The sequence below is a fragment of the Tamandua tetradactyla genome, chromosome 13, assembly GCF_023851605.1.
Source record: "Tamandua tetradactyla isolate mTamTet1 chromosome 13, mTamTet1.pri, whole genome shotgun sequence".
In the NCBI taxonomy this organism is placed as follows: Eukaryota; Metazoa; Chordata; class Mammalia; order Pilosa; family Myrmecophagidae; genus Tamandua; species Tamandua tetradactyla.
In genome coordinates, this window is record NC_135339.1 from 95,234,359 (window position 1) to 95,255,034 (window position 20,676).

Consider the following 20,676-nt stretch of genomic DNA (forward strand, 5'->3'; position numbering starts at 1 on the left):
TTTGCCCTCACTCCCTGTTTTGTGCAGCTGAGTGTGCCCTCACTCTGCACTGAGACTGAGTCTGCCTTGAGTACAAAGCGGGATAGGTGAAATAAGTCCACACCTAGGCTGTAGTGAAGCTACAGAACACTGATGATGAAGAGGACCAGAAGCCACCAGAGGAAGGAGACACACATATGCATTCTGAGGATGCAGTTGCATCTGACTGAATACTCCTTGTTGGTAATGTTGAGTCCCAGATGGCAGTGGGGTTGTGTGGAGTGTGGCGGTGGAGGGGAGTTTGGCTAACTGGATATTTGGAGGCAGCAGCAAATTTGTTCCCATCCTTGGGAATGGATGAGATTGGAGGGAGGCAGGAGAAGACACCTGCCTGGAGAACCCTAACACCTGCTGTTGGACAGAGGCAGGTGACCACAAAGAAGACAAGAAGGGCTGATAGGTGAGGTAGGAAGGATCCAGTGAGAGGATGTTCTGAAGCCAGATAAAGTGTGTCTCAGAGACAGACAATTGCTGACTTCGTCGGGGGCTGCTGGGAGGTTGTGTGAGATGGAAGCGAGAGTCCTGGGTTTGGTGTATGGAGGCTGTGGTGGTCTTCCAGGGGGCACCTCGGGTGGAGTGGGCACACACAGGGCTGGTGTAGCAGGGTCCAAAGTGGAGCCACACGTTGGGTATCTCGGTGGAGTGGGATTATTAGGGAGAGAAGAAAAGTGGGGCAGTAGCTGAAGTGGGAGTGTGGTCAAGGGGGAACTGATGTTATTTGTATTGGAGAAGTAACGTACCAGCCACCAAACTGCCTGGAGTTTCTCTAGGTCTGAGCATTTCACTTTGAATGCCTATGTGTTTACTGTCCCCAGATGGCTTCATTCCTTTGTTTAGATCCATATTCCACATAGTATTTTTCTTCTGCCTCATGGGCTTCCATTAATATTTCTACTGTGTGGGTCTGCTGCTGAGCCTCTGAGTTTGTGGATGTCTGAAAAGGACTATTTTGCCCTTGTTTTTTAAAAGCCATTTTTGCTGGGTATAGAATTCTAGGTTGTCAGGTCTTTTGTTTTTCTTTCAGTACTTTGAAGCTGTTGCCTCATTGTCTTCTGCCTTACATTGTTTCCTATTTCCTGTCACCCTTTGCTCCTCTGCATAAATTTTCTCTGTATCACTGGTTTTGAGCAGTTTGGTTATGATGCCCTTGATGTGGTTTTATTTTGTGTTTCATTTGTTGGGGATTTATTGAGGTTTTTAGACCTGCAGATTTACAGTGTTCAGCAAATCTGGGAATGCTTCACCATCATTTTTCAAACATGTTTTCTGTCACCCTGCTGCCCGTTCCTTCAGGGACTAGCTACCTGTGCCTGAGCCCACTTGGAGCTGTGCCCAGCTCACTGACATGCTGCTATGTTTTCTCTTTTCTGTCTGTGTTTCATGTGGGGGCAGTTTCTATTTTGTCTTCAAGCTTGCTAATCTTTTCTTTTGGATTGTCTAATCTGCTTCTAATCCTATCTGTGTATTTTTCGTCTCATACAATGTTCTTTTCCTCTCTAGAAGTTATATTTGTGTCTATTTTGAATCTTCCATGTTTCTGCTTAACTGCTTGGCAAGCAGTTATCATAACTTTCAGTGTCCTTATTTTGGCTTATTCTAACATTTGTGTCAATTCTGCATTGGTTTTTGTTCTAGTTTGCTAGCTGCTGGAATGCAATATACCAGAAACTCAATGGCTTTTTAAAAAGGAAAATTTTGTAACTTGCAAGTTAGCTGTTTTTAGGCTGTGGAAATGTCCCAATTAAAGCAAGTCTATGAAAATGTCCAATCTAAGGCATCTGGGCACAGATACCTTAATTCAAGAAGGCTGTCGAAGGTTAGGGATTCTCTCTCAGCTGGAAGAGTACATGGTGAACACAGCCTCATCTGCTAGCTTCCTCTCCAGTTCCCTGGGAGGTGTTTTCCTTCTTCATCTCCAGAAGTTGCTGGCCAGTGGACTCCGTACTTCATGGTTCTGTGGCATTCTGTCATCTTTCTCTGCTCTCTCTGAATCTACTACTTTCTCAAAAACTTCCTCTTTTATAGGATTCCAGTACAATTATCACAACCCACCTAGAATGGGTGGAAACACGCCTCCACCTAAACCTATTTAACAACCACTCTTGATTGAGTCACACCTCCAGGGAGATGACCTAATTAAAGTTTCAAACATACAGTGCTGAATAGGGATTAGAAGAATTGGCTGCCTTTACAAAATGGGATTCGGGTTAAAACATGGCTTTTCTAGGGTACATACATCCTTTCAGACCAGCACATTCCACCCTCTGGATCCTAAAAAAGACATGTTTATCCCATATACAAAATGCATTAATTCTATCACAATATCAGAAATCCTTAAACCATTTCAGTAGCAATACAAATGAAATACAAAGTTATAAACAGTACAAACTCTTGTCAAAGTTATAGGCATGGTCTGTTCTAAGGCAAAATTATTCTCTGGCTCTGGACCTATAAAAATTTAAGACAAGTTATTTGCTGCCAACATACAAAGGAGAAACATTCATGGGATACATGTACCCATTTCCATAGGGAAGAAGGAACACAGGGGTCACAGGACCCAAGCAGTTTAGAAAACCCGCAAAGCAAAGTCCATTAGATTTCAAAGTCTGAGTGTCATTTATCTTCAAGACTTTTGAAAGCAGCAGTCCCACCCTTTCCAAGGGTCTACACAGAGGCCTGCCTCTCTCTAAGTGCAACCTTGGGGGACATTGGGGAGACCACATTTTCTCAACTCCACTCTCTCCAAGCATTGGGGCCACACCCAGGGGCTCTCTGCCATCTCCGGGGTACACACTCAGCCCCTCCATATGTGTTGGCAGCCAGGCTCTCCTTAAACCCCAAGGAATGTGCTCTGCCCTCTCTAAAGCCTGAGGCGGCATGACTCTTCCACTGCAACAAGGCCCATCTGCTTTGGGCCTTGCTTTGGGGGCAAACTCACCCTTTCCATGGGCTTGAGTGGGTCTGCTCTCCTGGCCCGAGGCTTCTTGACTTCAGACCTCAGCCTCCATGGCTTTGCCTCTGAAGTTATTTTTCCTCCAGTGTGTCCCTTTTCTAACCCACCCCACCCCCCGTCCAGACTGGCAGCAGCTCTGTTTATACAGGTCCCCCAGCACTCTCATTGGCTTTCTATGCGGTAGCCTCGGATCATGCCCAATCAGACATAAGGAATTTCCACAAATCCTTCCTGGAAGGATTGAACTCCAAGTCCAATCCTGGCTTTCTCTGAAATGGGTGACTGGTTCCATATTTTGCCAAATCCTTACGTCGGGCACTATTCTATGTGGTCTCCCTTCCTGGAAGCCCAGAATTTTCTAGAACATAAATTTCTAGTTTCTTTGTACCCAAGAGTTCAGTTCTCAGCTTCTCTCTCTCCTGTCGCATTTCACTATAAGCTGCGAGGAGAAACCAGGCTGCACCTTCCACATTTAATTTGGAAATCTCTTCTGCTAAATATCCAAGTTCATGGATTTTAAAATCTGCCTTCCAGCCAAAGCCACTAGTCAATTTTGCCAGATTATCTGCTATTTTAAAACAAGGATCGTCTTCCTTCCAGTGTGCAATAACACGTCTCATTTGTCTAAGGTCTTATCAACAATGTGTTCAGAGTCCACATTTCTACCAACAGTCTCTTCAAAGCATTTTAGGCTTTCTCTATCAGCTGCTCACAGCTCGTCCAAAATCTTCCCCTTATCCATTTTAAAAAAACGTTCCACCATGTTTGGTATTTGCAAACCACAGCAGCACCCCACTCTCAGTACCAAAATCTGTTCTAGTTTGCTAGCTGCCAGAATGCAATATACGAGAAACTCAACAGCTTTTAAAAAGGAGAATTTATTAAGTTGCAAGCTAACTGTTTTTAGGCCCTCAAAATGTCCCAATTAAAGCAAGTGTATAGAAATGTCCATTCTAAGGCATCTAGGGGAAGATCCCTTGATTCAAGAAGGCCAATGAAGTTCAGGGTTTCTCTCTCAAGTGGAAGGGCACATGGCAAACACGGTCAGATTCTCTCTCATCTAGAAAGGCACGTTGCCAATACAATGTCATCTGCTAGCTTTCTCTCCTGGCTTCCTGTTTCATGAAGCTCCCTGGGAGACATTTTCCTTCTTCATCTCCAAAGGTCACTGGCTGGTGGACTCTGCTTCTGTGGCTACGTTCTGCTCTCTCAGAATCTCCTGCTTTCTCCAAAATATTTCATCTTTTATAGGATTCTAGTAAAGTATCAAGACCCACGTAGGTTGTTAACCTGTTTAACAACCACTCCTGATTGAGTCACATCTCCGGGCAGATAATCTAGTTAAAGTTTCAATCATAGAGTACTGAATAGGGATTAGGAGAAACATAGGATTAGGATTAAAACATGGCTTTTCTAGGGTACATACATCCTTTCAAACTGGCACAGTTTTGATTGATTAATTTTTTCTCCTTGCTAGGGTTTGTGTCTTCCTGTTTCTTTCTTTCTTTTTTGTATGCTGTATGGTGGGGTCACATTTCATTCTTTTTCCCATATAATATCCTGTTATTGCACCACTATTTTGTTGAAAATCTGCTTGTTTGGTTTTTGTTTGCTTGCTTGTGTTTTTGTTTTTGGGGGAAGGTCCATGGGCCAGGAATCAAACCCAGGTCTCACATGGCAGGCAAGAATTCTACCACTGAGCTACCCTTGCACGCCCCCCTTCTAGTTTCTCTAAATGCCAGACACTGAATTTAACTTTGCTGTTTGTTGGGTATTTTTATAGTCCTATACATATTCTTGAGCTTGTTTTGGGATGCCACTTTTTGGAAGCCCCTGGGCTTGTTTTCAGAACTTGCTCAGTTGGGCCTGAAGCACTGGGTGCTCTGGGTCTGACTGTCGCCCACTTCTGAGGTGAGAGCTGCCCACACTATTCCATGACCATGAGTCATGAGCTTGTGAGCTCAGGCCCCACAGCAGCCTCTCTCCTCGGACAGGTCTACCCCAGCCTGGGGCTGTTTCCTTGGCTACATGCGATGCCCAGTCCTTTGCTGAGTGGTCATCTTGCCACTGCTTCCTAGGGCTCCCCTCGGCCCTGCCCTTCCCAGCTCTCTGGTGAATGCTCGTCACTTTGGATCACTGGGCTGGGGTCACGCTCGTCCCTGGGGTCGCAGTCAACACCATCTCCTCATGCAGGGCATCTGTCTCCTCTGCTCTTCCGCCTGTGACCCTAGGTTGTGAGCCGGTCATCGTGGATCCCCTCCTGGTCTTCCCATCTCACCTAACACCCAGCGTTCTGTCCTCCGTTTAGCCCGTTCCAGGTGGGAGAGTGAGTCTGGCCGTAGGAAGAAGGATACTAGTTCCTTCAGATTAGGGATATCAGGGCGTCTGTGTGCACCAGTAGGAGAGGCCTGAGGCTTGGCAGTGACAGTCGCTCCTGGGAAGACCTGGCGGGAGGACAGGAGATGGAGTGGCCCAGGAGCTCTGGCCTGGGGGGCTCAGGACCTTCCCTGCAGGTGACAGGGAGAGCCAGTAAGGGGGCTGTCATGTTGGGGTGGTTGAGATGGGGAGAGGTCTCATGGGGTCTCTTTCTTCCCTGATGCCTGATGGGAGGCCTTAGGCTACAAGTGAAGGGAGGAGATGGGTGAGCGTTTGAGGAAAGAGAATGAGGGAGCTGTCCATAGGAAGTGCCACAAGGAGGGCCTCGGTGCCTATGCTTGTTGCGGTTGTAGGTTGTAGGTTCAGTCCTTGCAGCCACCCTGTGGCTTGCCACACACTTTGTTTCTGCACCTGACCGTCAGGCACACACCCAGCCATCCAGGATGCCTTCATGGAAGTGACCGCTGCATGCTCTCCTTGTGGTTTTGCCAGAGCCTTCTTGTTTACTTCTGGAAGCACATGCCAAGCTACAGTGGCCTGGCAAAGCACTTTCCTAGCAGGCCCTCAAGCAAGGCCGGTGAGGGCCTCAGCAGACAGTGCTTGCAAGTTTCTTTGTGCCTTTTCCTCCCTCCCAGCGAAGCCTATGCAACAAGTATGAGGAGAGCTTAAATGCCAGAAGATAAGAATCATTTTTGTGTGTTTAAAGAAGCCTGCGTTCCCCTGATTGTGTTAGTTTTACCTGTCTCACTCTTGTCTCCCTTCTCAGGTGACTTACCTATGTCACCCATTTCTTTTTCAGTGCAAATGGTCAAGAAAAGGCTTCATTCGGACAAGATGGTGCATTGCTGACTGGTATGTTATGTTGCGTGGGGCCAGTGGTCTCTGCTCCATTATCTCCAGAATACATTTTACCTTTTTGTTATTGCAAATGTTGTTGCAAACACTTCATCAAGGCTTTGCTGATTTTAAATAGAGAGCCTCACCACCTAGCCCTTCCCAATGGTGCCGTAATGCTGGTGGCTTCTCCCCTCCCTCTGCTCTAGATGCTCAGGCCCCACATTCGTGCCCAGGCCCCCCCACACCATGCCCAGGCCCCCCCACACCATGCCCAGGCCCCGCACGCCATGCCCAGGCCCCGCACGCCGTGCCCAGGCCCCCCCACACCATGCCCAGGCCCCGCACGCCGTGCCATGGACCCTACACACTGAAGGCCTCTGATGCCCTTTCTGTGCATGCATTGTTACGGGAAACCATTCCTATGGATGTGAGCCATGGTAAGTAGGACCATATGGAGATATTTCTAGTTAAGGTGTGGCTAGCTGAGTCAGGATGAGTTTTAATCCTGTTCCCAGAAAGCCCCAGGAGGAGCAGAAGCTGAAAGTGAAGGGAACCCAGAAGAGGAAGAAGTTGCCACCATGTGCATCTTCCCATAGGACATGAAGATTGCTGGCCGTCCCCCCAGAATGCTCGTCTCTGGGCAAAAAGCATCACTTTGATGATGCCTTGATTTTGAGCTTCTCCTGGCCTTAAAACCATGAACCAATAAATTCCAATTGTTTAAGCCAACCTATTGCATGGTTTTCATTTTAGCAGCTGAGAAACAAACATTTTTGTTTTAGTTGGGTACTGCTCTTGCAAATACTAGAAAACATGGAAAAAGCTTTGGCTTTAGGTATAGGAAGAGACTGGAAGAATTATGAGAGCTCAAAAATGAGTGAGAGCTGTAGAGAAAGTGTGTGTCACCCCAGCGTGTCACTCATCGTGAACAGAATGCTGGTAGACACGTGAATGTTACAGGTGCCTCTGGTGAGGCCTTAGATGGAAGTGTGTCATCGGAAACTGGAGGAAAGTTGATCCTTGTTTGAAAGCGCCAGAGGACTTTGCAAAATTGAGTTCTAGTGTCAGATGGAAGGCAGAACTTGAGAGCGATGAATTTAGATTTCTAGCTGAAGAGACATTCAAGCTATGAGTGGAAGGTACAGCCTGTCTTCTCCTTGCAGCTTCTAGTGAAATGAGGAAGGAAAGGGATAAAACTGAGGATTGAACTATTAAGCACATGGAACCAACAGCTGATGATTTGAAAAACTGTCAGCAGACACAGGCTGCATGCTTTCAGACTCCGGCGAAAAATGGCTCTATTGGGGAGCTCCCTGAGCCTCTGGAAAGCGAGTCCCCGAAGGACAGGGCACCCATGAGGGCTTCGCACTGCCTTTGCTGAGGAGGGTGTGGCTGAGCATGGACCTAGTCGGCCATTTCGGGGGAATCAGGATGAGACATGCAGTTAGCAAGGATGAGTCTGTGAAAATTTTATTGTCTGATGGTTTGGACCTGCTTAATTCATGCAACGTCAACAAAGCTTTTGCAAAACTTGTATGAATGGAACCACTTTCGGTTAGTGTGACTGAAAGACACAGGAAAGGGACAAATTTAAGGAAGAATGACTTCAGTGGTAGAACCAAGTAAGCGAGGTCTGGACTGAAGACTTATTCTTGGGCCAAGAAGGGGGTCCACCCACATGTTTGAAAAAGATAGGTCTGTCCCAGCCATTGGAGAGGGTGAGCCTTCCACCCCATTTTCAGGGAGAGAGCTGCCACCCCAGTGTGCTCAGAATGTGGTGTGGCCCAGAACTGGACGAGGTGGGGCCCCTGCTCCACCCAGCCTGAAGGCCAAACCCCTGATCCTTAGAGACTCCTGGAGATCAAATGGAGTTTGCTGGGCTGCCTTCAGACTCGTTTGGGACCCATGTCCCCTGTTTTCTTTCCACTCTCCCCCTTCTGGAATGGCATGTTTAGGCTGTGCCTGGCCCACCATTGTACACTGGAAGCAGATAACTTGTTTTCAGTTTCATAGATCCACAGATGGAAATGCAATTTTCCCTTAGGATAGAGTTTTCCTGTAACTGATTTTGATGAGGTTTTGGACATTGTGTTATTCTAAAATAGCTTAAAGCTTCTGGGATCTTGTGATGGAATGAGTGTGTTTTACATGTGGGAAGAACATGTCTTTTTGGAGTCCAGAGGGTGGATTTCAGTGACTTGGAGTTATGTATCCCAGAAAACATGATCTTAAATGTAATCCATGCTTGTGGGTGTGAATTCTTGGAAACAGACCTTTTGTTGCCATGACTTCACCTTAAGGTGTGGCCCAAATGAATCAGGGTGGGTCTTAGTGCTACTGCTGAAGGCTTTATAGGGAAGGTCAGTGAGGGAAAGAAAGTGAGAGTGCGAGCAAGCAAGTCAGCAGCCAGAAGCTGACGGTCAACAGAACCCCGAAGAGAAAGGAGACCAGGTGCCATGTGTCTGGCCATGTGATGGAAAAGCCAAAGTCCAAGGTCGCCAGCAGCCAGCCCCAGAACACCACGGTCTTCGGGAGAGTGTCGCCTGGCTGATCCCTCAGTATTAGACTTCCTCAAGCCTCAAAGTGTGTCCCAATAAATTCCCATTGGTTAAGCTGACTCGTTGAGTGGTATTTCTAGGGAAGCTTAAATAACATGGCTCCCCCCACACACACACCTCCCCCCCTCCCCCACACAGCGGGTGCTGCCTCTGCTGTGGTGAGCTGCTTGTGGGCGGTCTTAACATTCAGCAGGTCTGCATCTGGCACTTGGTCTGCGAGAGGCACATGTATGTGGCAAAGCCTGCTCTCTGGCAAAACTGTTGGGGGGGCACCACACCAAGTCCCCCCAGGCAGGGATGAGTTTTGTGATGAGGATGCAGTAAGCAGGTACTCAGATGCCAGGGGCGGGGCCTACTTGGGTGAGTGGCTCCTCAGTGGGGCCATTATCCTGGGGTCAGGCTGACCAGGCTCCACGGTCACAGTGATGGACTCCAGGACATACTAGCTCGGTGATGGGGAGAAAGGGCAGGAGAAGGCCTCGGTGCTCCGCTCTCTGCCATAGCCTGGCTGCAGGGGCCTGTGGGACGTGGGGATCCTCAGAGCCATGCAGGAGCCAGGCCGTGGTCTTCTTAGGACCTACCCAGAAGGTGGACTGCCTAGGAGAGCAGAGGCCTGGGGGCCCGACTGTGGCCTGAGACATGGGGTGGGCTGGGAAGCGGTGTGATAGGATGTGGACAGGTACATTATGGTCTTCAGAACTGTGTCCCAGGAACTGCTGTGTGGACAAGGCCGTTGGCTGACCACAGGGCAGGCTGGCAGCATCTGGGAGCCCAGGAGACCAGTGTGGGAGAGCCAGTGACCAAGCCTGGGTTCCCAGCTCTTGAGCAGACGGCAGGCCTCCAAAGGGTAAGGCCTGTCCCCGGCCTGGCATGAGGTAGCGTCTGGGTCGTGGATGGTCACTGGGCTTCCTCTCCTATCTGTGATACAGGCACCCCATGGGATCTAAGATGCGTGGCGGCTGGGTGTGGAAGTTGCTGAGAGAGGAGGCTTAAAGTAGACAGTGAAACAGCTGACCAGCTGGGCATCCCCGCCAGAGGGCGAATGAAGGAGCCCCCCAGGCTCGGGTGTCCGCTAGCTCTGCAGCATGCCTCTGCCCCTCAGAAGCCCTCCAGGACCACTTGGCAGTGCCCACAGGACCTTTCGGTTTGATTTTCCTCTGCAGTCACGGCTGCTGTGGGAGGTGTGCTCTGGGGAGAACAGGACATAAGGCCCCAGACCCCCTGGGGGGTGTCTGCTCTGTCCCACCCTTGTAAAGGCCCTCAATGAAAAGTAGGCCCTTCTGGCAGATCGTCGCCTGAGCCTGGGGTTGGAGATAGCACAGTCTTGCTTCCGGCTCCCAGGGCCAGGCCTCCCTTTCCCCCTGCACCCCTCAAATGAAGCTGATTCCAGGGGAATGGGCTACAGCCTCCTTTCCTCACCACTGCTTGGCAGATCTCTTCTAGGTGTATGGACAGAAACGTGGAGATGACCAAGAGGAGAACACAATTTCATGTTAGAGCTCAGCTTCTGTTTCCTCACTCCAATTTTGCAAAGCTTCAGAGCCATGCGCTTCCTGTCCACAGCTGTGCAACAAGTCGCCTTGCACATGGCGGCCTCTGCAGAGAGAGGCGTCTCCCCACAGCACCTGGGTGTCCCAATAAGGCATGGCTGAGTAGGCTCCCCACCCGGGCCCTCCCAGGGCTGTGTCCTCTGAGGCTTGCCCAGCTCTCTGGCATCCACATGGCCTCACCATGGACCACTCGTGACGTTGCTTTCCCAGAGCAGGGGTCCTGGGTAGGAGGGCCAAGGGTGAGCCCTGGGCGGGTCTCCGACCTGCATAGCTCACTCGAAGGGGCTGTCATTGTGCCAGGCCCGCAATCACCTGGACCAGCCTTGGAACAAGGCAGGAGGGTCCCTGCCAGGGTGAGGATACTGGGGACAGGAAGCCGTTGGGCCTCGTGGGGTGGTCGCAGTCCTCCCCCAGGTTGAGAGGTGGGCAGTGGCCTGCAGGGTGGCACAGGAGTATTGAAGGTCAGCTCAGGTCAGCAGAGCCCCCAGAGCAGAAGTTGCAGCAGTTCCAGTTGTAAAATGGGGGTTGAACCTGTGCAGAACCCACGGCGGGCAGCTGGCCTGGTGGCGTGGGCATGTTAGGGGCTTCCCCTCCTATCCTCTCGGGAGCTGAGCTAGAGGCTTCTTTTTGGAAGTGAATGAGTTGGTTCCCTTACCGGTCTCAGTGCCCCCATAGCTGGGGCCACACTGACAGTTCCTGTCACGAGCTGGTCTGGTCTGCCAGGCTCAGGCCTGGGCACAGTCTGTGACTACGGGTCTAGCTGCCCTTAAGGAAAAGCAGCTCCCCTTTGGCTTGGCTTCATGAACGTCCTTTAGGCTCCCTGTAGGTCTCATCCTCCTGTGACCTGGTGGGAGCAGGGGCTCCGGGTCTGTGGCAGCGGCCGAGCCATGGAGGTCCTGCCACCCTCGAGGGCTTGTTGGGGACTCTGGGGCTGGGCTGGCCCTGCTGAGTGTCGGGGTGTCAGGGGCCATCCCTGCATTTGCCGAGCCTGCGGTAAGCGTGAGGAGGGAGAGGTGCTCAGCAGGGGTCTCCGCCTTTTCTCACTGTTCCCCTTTCTCTTTCTGCCGCAGCGCCTTTGACCTGGTGAACATCCATCTTTTCCACGACGCCTCCAATCTCGTCGCGTGGGAAAGCAGCCCTTCCGTGTACTCGGGTGTCCGCCACAGGGCCCTGGACTACGTGCTGCACAGGTGTGTGCCACCGCGCGTCACCCCACCCCATGAAGGGAAGGTGGGAGCACGGTCCCGTCCCCTTTGGTGTGTCCAGGGCACCCAAGGGCGGCAGAGTATCAGTTCCTGTGGAAAGGTCTGGAGCCCAGACCCCACGTTCCTGCAGGGGTGCGGCACAGGCTCTCCGCCGAGTCTGTGCTGGTGAAGGGGCTTGGAAGTAGTTGGGCCAGGGCTGCGGGGCCTGCTCAGCAGGCCTGTGCCGTGCCATCTGTGCCACTCAGTGTGGGCTGGGGGCACTACCCCCCACTCCTCCAGGGGCAGGGTGTGGCTGGGCGGGCTTTGCAGGAGAGGAGGGCTGCTGCAGCTCTTCAACAGCTGCTCATGGCTAGGACTCCTCTATACCTTCCGCCCACCCCCTCATCTGTTGCCCTTCCCTCCATCCTCCCCTCCACCCCCCTCCACCTCCCCTTTGCCCCCACTCCTCCCTTCCCCCCCTTCTGTCCTCCCTTCGCCCCTCTCCATTCTTTCCTCCCCCCCATTCCTCTTTCCCTCCCCTCCACCCTCCCTTTGTCCCATCCACTGCCCTCCCCTCCAAGGTGGGAGGACAGAGCTTTTGGAATGCCACGATGGGGTCAGGTGGTGTTCTCTTGTAGCCTGGGGGCTTCGTGCTGTTTGGGTGGGTTGTTCAGCAAAGGATGAGCAGCCACGAGAAGCTGCTTGTGGCATCTGCCCTGTGGCAGCGCCATGACGGTGCCAGTTTTTCTCAGACCTTGGAGGGAAGGGTGGGGAGGGCTGAGGATGGGACATTTCTACGCTGGGAAGACCTTGGTTCCCTGAGGGGCTTCTGCAGTCCTGGGGTCTCGCAGGAGAATGGCTGCAGGGGTGCCCTCCCTGTGCAAGATGGGGGTCCTACTGCCCCTCCCTGGGGAATGGGGCCTGCTGGCTGCCCCCCCCCACCCTCCTGGCAGGACTAGATTTGCTGTGTTGGGATCAAGCCCACCTGTGAGCTGCGGTACCTGCTGCAGCCTCGTCTTAACTCTTGAGGTGAAAAAGCAGCAGACATGTTTCTGATTCCCTGGGCCCCTGTACGTGGAGTATGCAGAGATGTTGTTACTTGAACTGAATCCCACAGGGCCCTGGAGGCTGGGTGCCCTCGGGCTGTCCTACTGGAACTGACAGCTGCTGGTCGGAGTTGATACTGGGGCCACCCACCTCGTGGGGGACTCCTCAGAGTGGGGGTTGGGCGGGTGGGACCACCCCCAGATCCCCTTCCCCGCTTCCACTCGGATGCACAGGGATGGTGGTTTCCAGGCCCCTCCGCGTGCCCAGGGGGGCGGGGATAGCGCCTGCACCTGCAGCCACACCTGCTCGCAGGCGCACCTGAGCCGCATGGGTGATGTTGTACACCTGAACGGCAGGGTCTGTCCTGACCTGTCTGTCCAGCTCCAAGGCTGTGGGCAGAGCCTGCTTTCCGGGCTCTGCCTCCCTCACTGCTATGAGGCCATGCCCCACACCCACCAAACCCCCAAACCTGCAGCCTTGTCTGTGAGGTGATGGCGCCTTCCACACCCAAGACGGAAAGTGTGTGCACTTGGCCCGCTCTCTCCTTTCTCACTCTACACCTCCATCAGGACACTGCGGGCTCTGCACATGGGCTGCACAGCTGCCACACCTCGTTGTGGGTTCATCCTCCTCCTTCCTCTTGGGGCTTGGTGTAGGGTCTCAAGGTGGGGTCTCGAGTAGATCTGCCCTCCCACCCACTGTGTGGACCGAGGCCATCCGTGCGGCCCTGGGCCCTGCGCCTCCACCCCCATCAGCCGCTCCTAGGTCTAGGGGTCTGCCTCAGCAGGTCAGGACAGCGTGAGCGTGAACCAGGGCTGGGCACACAGCCATGGGCACATCACATGCCCACAGGAGCCTTCTGGGCTAGGGAGGGGCCAAGCCTGGAGCCGAGGCCCTGCCACCCTGCACAGCTGAGATACAGGCAACCAGCATGCCCCTGGCCAGCACCTCCCTGTGGCCACCCACCTCGGTCATTTCTCTTATCCCCATCACTCATCCCACTTCCTACTGCCCTGGCACTTCCCACTGCCCTGTCCCTGCCTACTGGCTTCCAGCAGCACCAAGCAAGGCCCCCCCATGCTGGTGGCACCAGCCCGCCAGCACCTTGGAGAAGAGTGGGTCTAAACTCAGGAGGAGCGGGGACGGCGCAGCATGCCAATCCCCAGATTATGTGTGACATTAAAATGTGTCATCGCCCAAAACCGCCACTCCTCGGCTGCCCCAGGAGGGCGGCCGCGGCTTGCTGGGTCACCATGTGCTCATGTTCCCAGGGCTGCATCTGTGGCGAGAGCAGCCGGCCGCAGATCTGGACCTCCGCAGCGTGACCATGGCGGCCGGCACAAAGGGGGGTCCTGTCGCAGCCATGAATAATGGGCCCCCCTTTCATCAGGCCCGCTAGCCCCTCCGCAGCCCTCAGCAGGCTCCTTTCTGCTGCGCTGATGGGGAGACAATGCCTGCCGCCCCTTTGAATGGACCCTGCCACCAACGGCGTCCCATTCACAGTGTTGGGAACCAGCTCTCTGCATTGTCCGTGGGTGTCCCTCCAGGACACAGGAGAGGGGCAACGGGCCCAGCAGGGTAGGGTTCCACTGGCGCTCAGCTCCCTTTGGAGCTCACTGGCCTCATGACTTTCCGAGCCATGAGGTCTGTACTGTCAGTCTGGGAGCAGGGGCCAGCGGCAGAGGGTAAGCTCTTCTCTGCACACCTTTGCCATGAAGCCGAGCCAATTCCAGCATAAACAGGTTACTGAGGAGACGGGAGGGACAGGCTCTCTGTTTGAAACTCTGTAAGCACCTCAAGCATTTCACCACCCAGGGCGCCAGCTGGGGGCAGGCCCAGAAGGGCTGGAGCCACAGTGCCCACCAGACAGGGTCCTGGCACTGAGGACCCACGCAGCAGGGAGGCGCAGTACCCATGGACACCCACATGGTGGGGCAGTGGCACCCATGTGACAGGAGGCAACAGCCATGGGCACTCACATGGTGAGGAGGCACCCACAGGCACCCATGTAGCGGGGAGGCAGCACCCACGTGGTGGGCAGAAGCACCCATGGGCACCCATGCGGCAGGGAAGTGGCACCCACATGGTGGGGAGGCAGCATCCATGGGTACCCACATGGTGGGTAAGCAGCACCCATGCAGTGAGGAGGTGGCACCCACGGATACCCACATGGCAGGAAAGTGGCACCCAAGTGGCAGGGAGGTGGCACCCCGTGGCAGGGAGGCACTTCAACCTGACCCCTGGAATCCATGGTGTGGACCTGCTGTGGGTGCCTGTGCCTTGAGCCACTTGGTTATAGGGCGTCGTAAAGGGCAGCTGGCAAGTGGGTGGACACATCCCCTGGAAGGCAGGCGGTCGCTTCTGTACTTGGTCGTGAGGCCAGAACAGCAGCAGCTGCTGGGGCCAGAGGCCCGTGGTGGCTCCGGCTGGGGAGAGGTTAGAGGCATCCTTGCCGGGCCTCCCAGGGTCCCTTCACACTGCCCCGCTGGCCCCGTCTCCTTGCGCGTGGCCTGGGGTCGGGGTGCAGCCTGCACCTGTGCACTCAGCGGCCGCCCCCCATGACACTTCTAAAGCGTTTCCAGGGAAATGAGTCTGAAGCCGAACGTGAGACCTAGGCTCTGCCTCTGGGGTGCAGCAATCCCTGAGACATCCAAGGGGGCCCCAAGTTCAGGACGAGAAGTGGGGTTTCCTTCCACAAGTGGCAGTGCTTCTGTCTCCCTTTTGAAAGGTGGCCTGGCCTCGCTCAACAGAGACGTTTTTACATCACAACTGTGAAATCTTGGCTCAAAGCCCCGCTTTGTCCCCACCATTGTTCTCTCACAGATATAGTCCTTGGTCCACTCTGAAGTTAATTTGATCAACATTGGGACATTTAACTTTTATGTCCAGTCAAAGGAGTTGTTTCATGCTCATTTTGGGCATTCAGGAGAAATGATCGCCAGAGAAATGATGTCACTTGGGACAATTGGGAGCAATTAGTTTCCCAGGGCGAGGCGGTGCGGGGCAGACGCAGCCGGCCCCTCTTTGTCCTCTGGCCAGGGCCATCGGTCAGCTGTCACTCGCTCAAAGGCCGGCCCCTCACAGGGCGTCCCCACAGCCCTTTCCCAGCTCGCCCGGTGCCGCCTTAGCAGAAGAAAGGCCGCGCTCCCAGACGCAGGGGCTTGTCCTGAAGGCGCGGGTCTGCCGCCACCCCCTGGGCCTTGGCCCCGCAGCGCCCTCAAGGACAGGCCACGCGGATCCGCGTTAAGTGCCAGCATATCTGCGATCGGGCCGTCGTCACGGCCGGAGCCCGGGTGGCCTTGTCCCCATCTCCTTGTGCCCGCCGCTCAGCGTGGACGGAGCCCGGGCCCCGCCGACTGCGCCCTCACCCTGGGTCGCGGCCATGGGTGGACTGTGCGCTGCCTCTTACTTGGCCTTACGAAACCCGACTCCTCACGGGAAAGTGAAAGCTGTTGTCTGAGAACTGCCCCCTGTGCTCCGAGTGACGTTGGCACCTTGCGGCATTGGTCTCAGCTGTCTCTTTGTGAACGAAAACATCTCGCCCCTCCAGGGCTCGGTTGCCCTCCCCCAGGCCTCTTCCCGCACCCCTCCCTCCACCCGCCCAAGTGCTGCCCACGTGTCCACATTGTTCAGAAGTGACACGCGTGTGCCCTTCCGCTTCTCCACATGTGCACACCTTCCACCACGAAGAGAAGTGTCCCATGCATGCCACGAGCGGCACCCCGCCTGGGCTCCTCCGCAGGGGCTGGCCGTCCCCGAGCACGCCACCGCCACCTCTCGTCCAGGCCCATGGAGGACCCGCCTCAGGACCCTGAGGGCTGCTGCTCTGTTGGGTCCTGCTGGCACGCGGCTTCCGGACCTGGCGCTCGGCTCAGGGAGCGGGTGCCCCCGGCCTTGCCCTGGCCCTCGGGCAGGAGGGAGGCAGCACGGTGGGCCTGTGTGTCACCTCGGGGGCTCAGCACCTCCCCTCCCGAGAGTCCAGCTCCTGTGTTTCTGCAGCTCCTCAAGGGCTCCAGCAGTACGGGGACTGCTTGGCCTAAACTGGGTCCGGCTGGGCCTCAGCGTGGGAAAAAACATTCGTGTGAAAACGTGGAGTTTAAAAAACAGATGGGAACTGCCTGCCAGAAGCAGTGGGGTCTAGTGCACAGGTAGGCTCAGTGTGGACTGCCCCAGAGGTTTTGGAACGGTGGTGGGGTGTTTTTCAGAAGGGAGCCAGGGTTCTGGAAGACAGAAGACAGTGGCTTAGTGATGCAGAGCTCAGAGGCACCAGCCAGCCGCTGCGGGGCCCCAGCACCAGGCTCAGACGCGACTGCATGGCCGGGGACCCTCTTGTACACAGCTGCGGACCGAGGCCCATGGTGGGCCATATCCCAAGGTCAGGGCCAGGAGAAACCCACCCCAGGCTGGGCGTGCTGGCCCCCGTTCTGACCGCTGCTCTGAGTCCTGGCAACAGGCTCCTCGGACGAGCAGAGGCCATCAGGCAAAGGAGCGCAGTTCTCCTGGGGCAGAGCATGGGAAAGAGGGTTCTCACCCACTCGACCCTCCCTCAGCCCCAGGGTCTCCGTGTCCCACTCCCAGAGATCTCCCCCACCCCAGGCCGGCCCTGCGGTCTCGGCCTGCCTCCCCTCACCCGTGCTTCTGCATCCATGGCCGAGCCCAGGAGGGTAGAGGGCAAGGGGGCGGGGTGGGGGGCTGGCCTCGCTGGCACCTGAAGGGTGGGTGGGGGCAGTGGTCCTCAAGGCCCTCTGGGGCTGCTTGGCTGGGGTCTGGGCAGGAGACCCATAGGTGCTGCAGATGCCAGATTCAAGGCATGGGAGGCGGCACCAGTCTGGGTGGCCGGGTCGGCTGTGAGGCCCCTCTTCAGGGAAACAGGGCATTGCCAGGCCTGCTTGTGTCCTGGGGTCATGGCGGGTGACATCCGCCTGGGGCCACGGCTCCCCGAGAGCAAGGATCGGGCAGTGGAGCGGTGGACACGCAGGAGAGCCCTTGAAGGGAAGGAGAGAGGGTGCTGCTCAGATCCCTACCGCAGGGTCCACTGAGGGGCTTGAGGTGTGAGCGCTAAAGAGCTGTGCAGGGTTCAGAGTCACTTCGGTCATGTTCCCTTGTCCCTTGAGCCAGTGCTTACAGTTTAGTGTCAAGGTGCCATGGTGTAAAGAAAGGAAACAGAGAGCTTCCTAGCTGTTAGCATCGAGCAGGTGAGCCAGAGTCACCGCAGCTCCTTGGGGTGTGACCCTGCCCAGCTGGGCCGTGGCTTTTATGGCAGCCCTCCTGCCTGGGCCCCCTCCCCAGGGCTGTCTTTGGGGCCGGTGCATCTCTCCAGCAAAGTCCCTAAGCCACGGTGTTGTTGTAATGCAGCTGAACGCTGGATGTGCATGGATGGCCCTGCTGAAACAGGCGGTGACCGCAGGGTGTCCACGGGGTGATGGAAACGCTGTCAGAACAGAGGTGCCACTTTCAAGGCCTAAAAAATGGATTTTACGGCTCTTCTTGGAATCCTTGTTTTGAATTAAGCGCTGGATATTGATGTAGGCCTCCTTTTTAATCATAATAGCCACTGACAAGCCAATTAATTGTAGAGCGACTCTTCCTTCTGATCCAGGTGGCACTCTGCTGGAATTAAAAGCGGGCGCCCGGTGGGGGCTGCGGCGGGAGCGGCAGTACTCAGGGGATTGCCTTGGTGGCAGCCCCCACCCACAGTGCCTGGACGACCTTGCGGCCACCCGCCGTCAGTCACTGCCCAGGCCTGTTAGATGTTCACCTAGGGAGTGGATAGCGGCCATCTGGCCAGGTGCCGACAGCCTGTGGCCACTTTGCCAGCCACCATAGGCACACTCACACGTGCCGGGCAGCTGCTGTCCAGGAGGACCCTGAAGAGACCGCTTCCCTGTCCCCCTAAGCACCCTGAAGCTGTTCACTTCATCCAGCCAAGTACTAAGTCTGGTGAGCTGATTAACAAAAACGATAGAGGTTTTCCTCAGAACGGCCTCTGCTCAGTGAGCCCCCTGCTTCCTGAGTCTGCACCCAGGCTGCCTTCTGCCAGCCTTTCTAGGTGTTCTAGGTTGTCTCTCCCTCTGTCAGCTGTGCATACGCTCGGTTACACTGGGTGCTTGATGCTGGTGAAGGATGCAAGCACCTGCCTTCACCTGTGCCGCGACAGTGCATGCGGTCAAGTGCCTCAAGGAAACGCACCTCTTTCTGGTTGCTTACGCTTGAACCACAGGTCTCGGTGCAGCACCCCCAGCTCTCGGCAGACGAGACAGCCGCTGGTCTCCTCGCACCTCGGGACTTGCGGCAGCTCCCTGCGGCCCCCGACTGCCTGCCCAGCTCCTGGGCACAAGGAACTGCGGCTTCAGCGGCTTTACACACCTCCAAGGTTCACCAGGTGCTGGAAATGGCGCACGTTCCTATGCTAGCTCAAAACTGATATGCCCCAGAAAAACCGTGTCATTTAATTCTAATCCAACTTTTGATTAGGCTGTTTCCTTAGAGATGTGACATACCCAATTGTGGGTGTGACCTTTTGATTAGTTGGAGATGAGACCCTGCCCATTCAAGGTGGGTTTTGATTAATTTATTTGAGTCCTTAAAAGAGCTCACATAGGCATGGATGCTTGGAGATGCAGAGGAAAATGCCAGAAAGGCCCAAGGATCTGCAAGAGCCATTTGAAACCAGAAGCCGGGAGAGCCGCTGAGTAGGCGTCACTGTGGGCCTTCCCGTGGGATGCTCAGGAAGCCGGACCCAGAATTTCACTCTGGAGAAGCCAAGGGAGGGCCCACAGGTGGTTAGAGAGGACACCCCGGAATCAGCAGAAGCAGTAAACCAGGAGCAGGAATCTCAGACGCCAACCGTGTGCCTTCCCAGCCGATGGGGAGAACTTAGACGCCATCCAGCCTTTCTTTGCAGTCAAGGTATCATTCTCTGGATGCCTTAGTCTAGACAATTGTAAGCCTTAGAACTGTAAACTTGTAACTTAAATCCCCTTTATAAAAGCCAATCCATTGCTGGTATATTGCATTCCAGCAGCGTTAGCAAACCAAGAGTTCCCTTTTCCAGCTGCAGAGCCGAGAGTTGTTTTCATCATATTCACCCTAGAATACATTGAACTCTTTGAAGCCAAGATTTGATGCACAGGTATTGGGCTAAAAATGTGTTCAGAATTCACAAGTACTTTTTCGTTCTCTTCCGTGCTATACACGTAGGTCCTTGTGCTCTCTCTGCTGCTGTGCGCGCCCATATGCACACTCATGTGTGCAACCATACATGCATTCATATGTACACGTGCGCCCGTCCGCACATGCCCTTACATACACTAGACTGGTGTATACAGACGCAACATTGCTTGTGAGATTTGTCCTTACTTCTGCACCTGAATACTCAGGGCTCAGACTGACGTAGTTCAGCAATACAAGTGGGACATGAGTGTAAAAGGGAAGCACCGAGCTGAATTCTAGTCTGTTCATCCAAAAGATTTTTGTCATTTTCTATGTTGGTGTCTTTTTTCCTAAGGACTATGAGAACTCTCAGCGTTTTTTGTTGTTGTTGTTGTTTTTGTTGTTTTCTTTATGGTCATTCCATTCTACATATATAATCAGTAATTCATAATATCACCGCATAGTTGCATATTCATCATCATGATCATTTCTTAGAACATCTGCATCAATTCAGAAAAAGCAATAAAAAGAAAACAAAAATCATACGTACCATACCCCTTACCCCTCCCGTTCACTGATCACCAGCATTTCTACTAAATCTACTAAATCTATTTTAACATTTGTTCTCTGTTATTTATTTTTAATCCATATATTTTACTTGTCTGTTGATAAAGTAGACAAAAGGAGCATCAGACACAAGGCTCTCACAATCACACTATCATCGTACAATTATCTTCAAGAAACATGACCACTGGAGCACAGCTCCACATTTTCAGGCAGTTCCCCCCAGCCTCTCCGTTTAGTTAACACCTTAGCTAAACAGCTGATATCTATTCAAAGTGTAAGAATAACCTCCAGGATAACATCTCCACTCTGTTTGGAATCTCTCAGCCATTGTCACCTTATTTTGTCTCATTTTACTCTTCCCCCTTTTGGTCGAGAAGATTTTCTCAGTCCCTTGATTCTGAGTTCCAGCTCAT

The 20,676-nt window shown here is 54.0% G+C and overlaps 1 protein-coding gene across 2 annotated transcripts in view; it reads left to right on the forward strand.

Moving 5' to 3' along the window:
* INPP5A (inositol polyphosphate-5-phosphatase A) overlaps window positions 1–20,676 on the forward strand; it is a 233,472-nt gene that overhangs the window by 160,567 nt on the left and 52,229 nt on the right. For both annotated transcript variants that reach the window (XM_077126434.1, XM_077126433.1), the window contains 2 exons: window positions 6,168–6,220; window positions 11,384–11,503. In XM_077126434.1, the coding sequence (XP_076982549.1) occupies window positions 6,168–6,220; window positions 11,384–11,503 (173 nt within the window). The remainder of the gene's footprint in view (window positions 1–6,167; window positions 6,221–11,383; window positions 11,504–20,676) is intronic.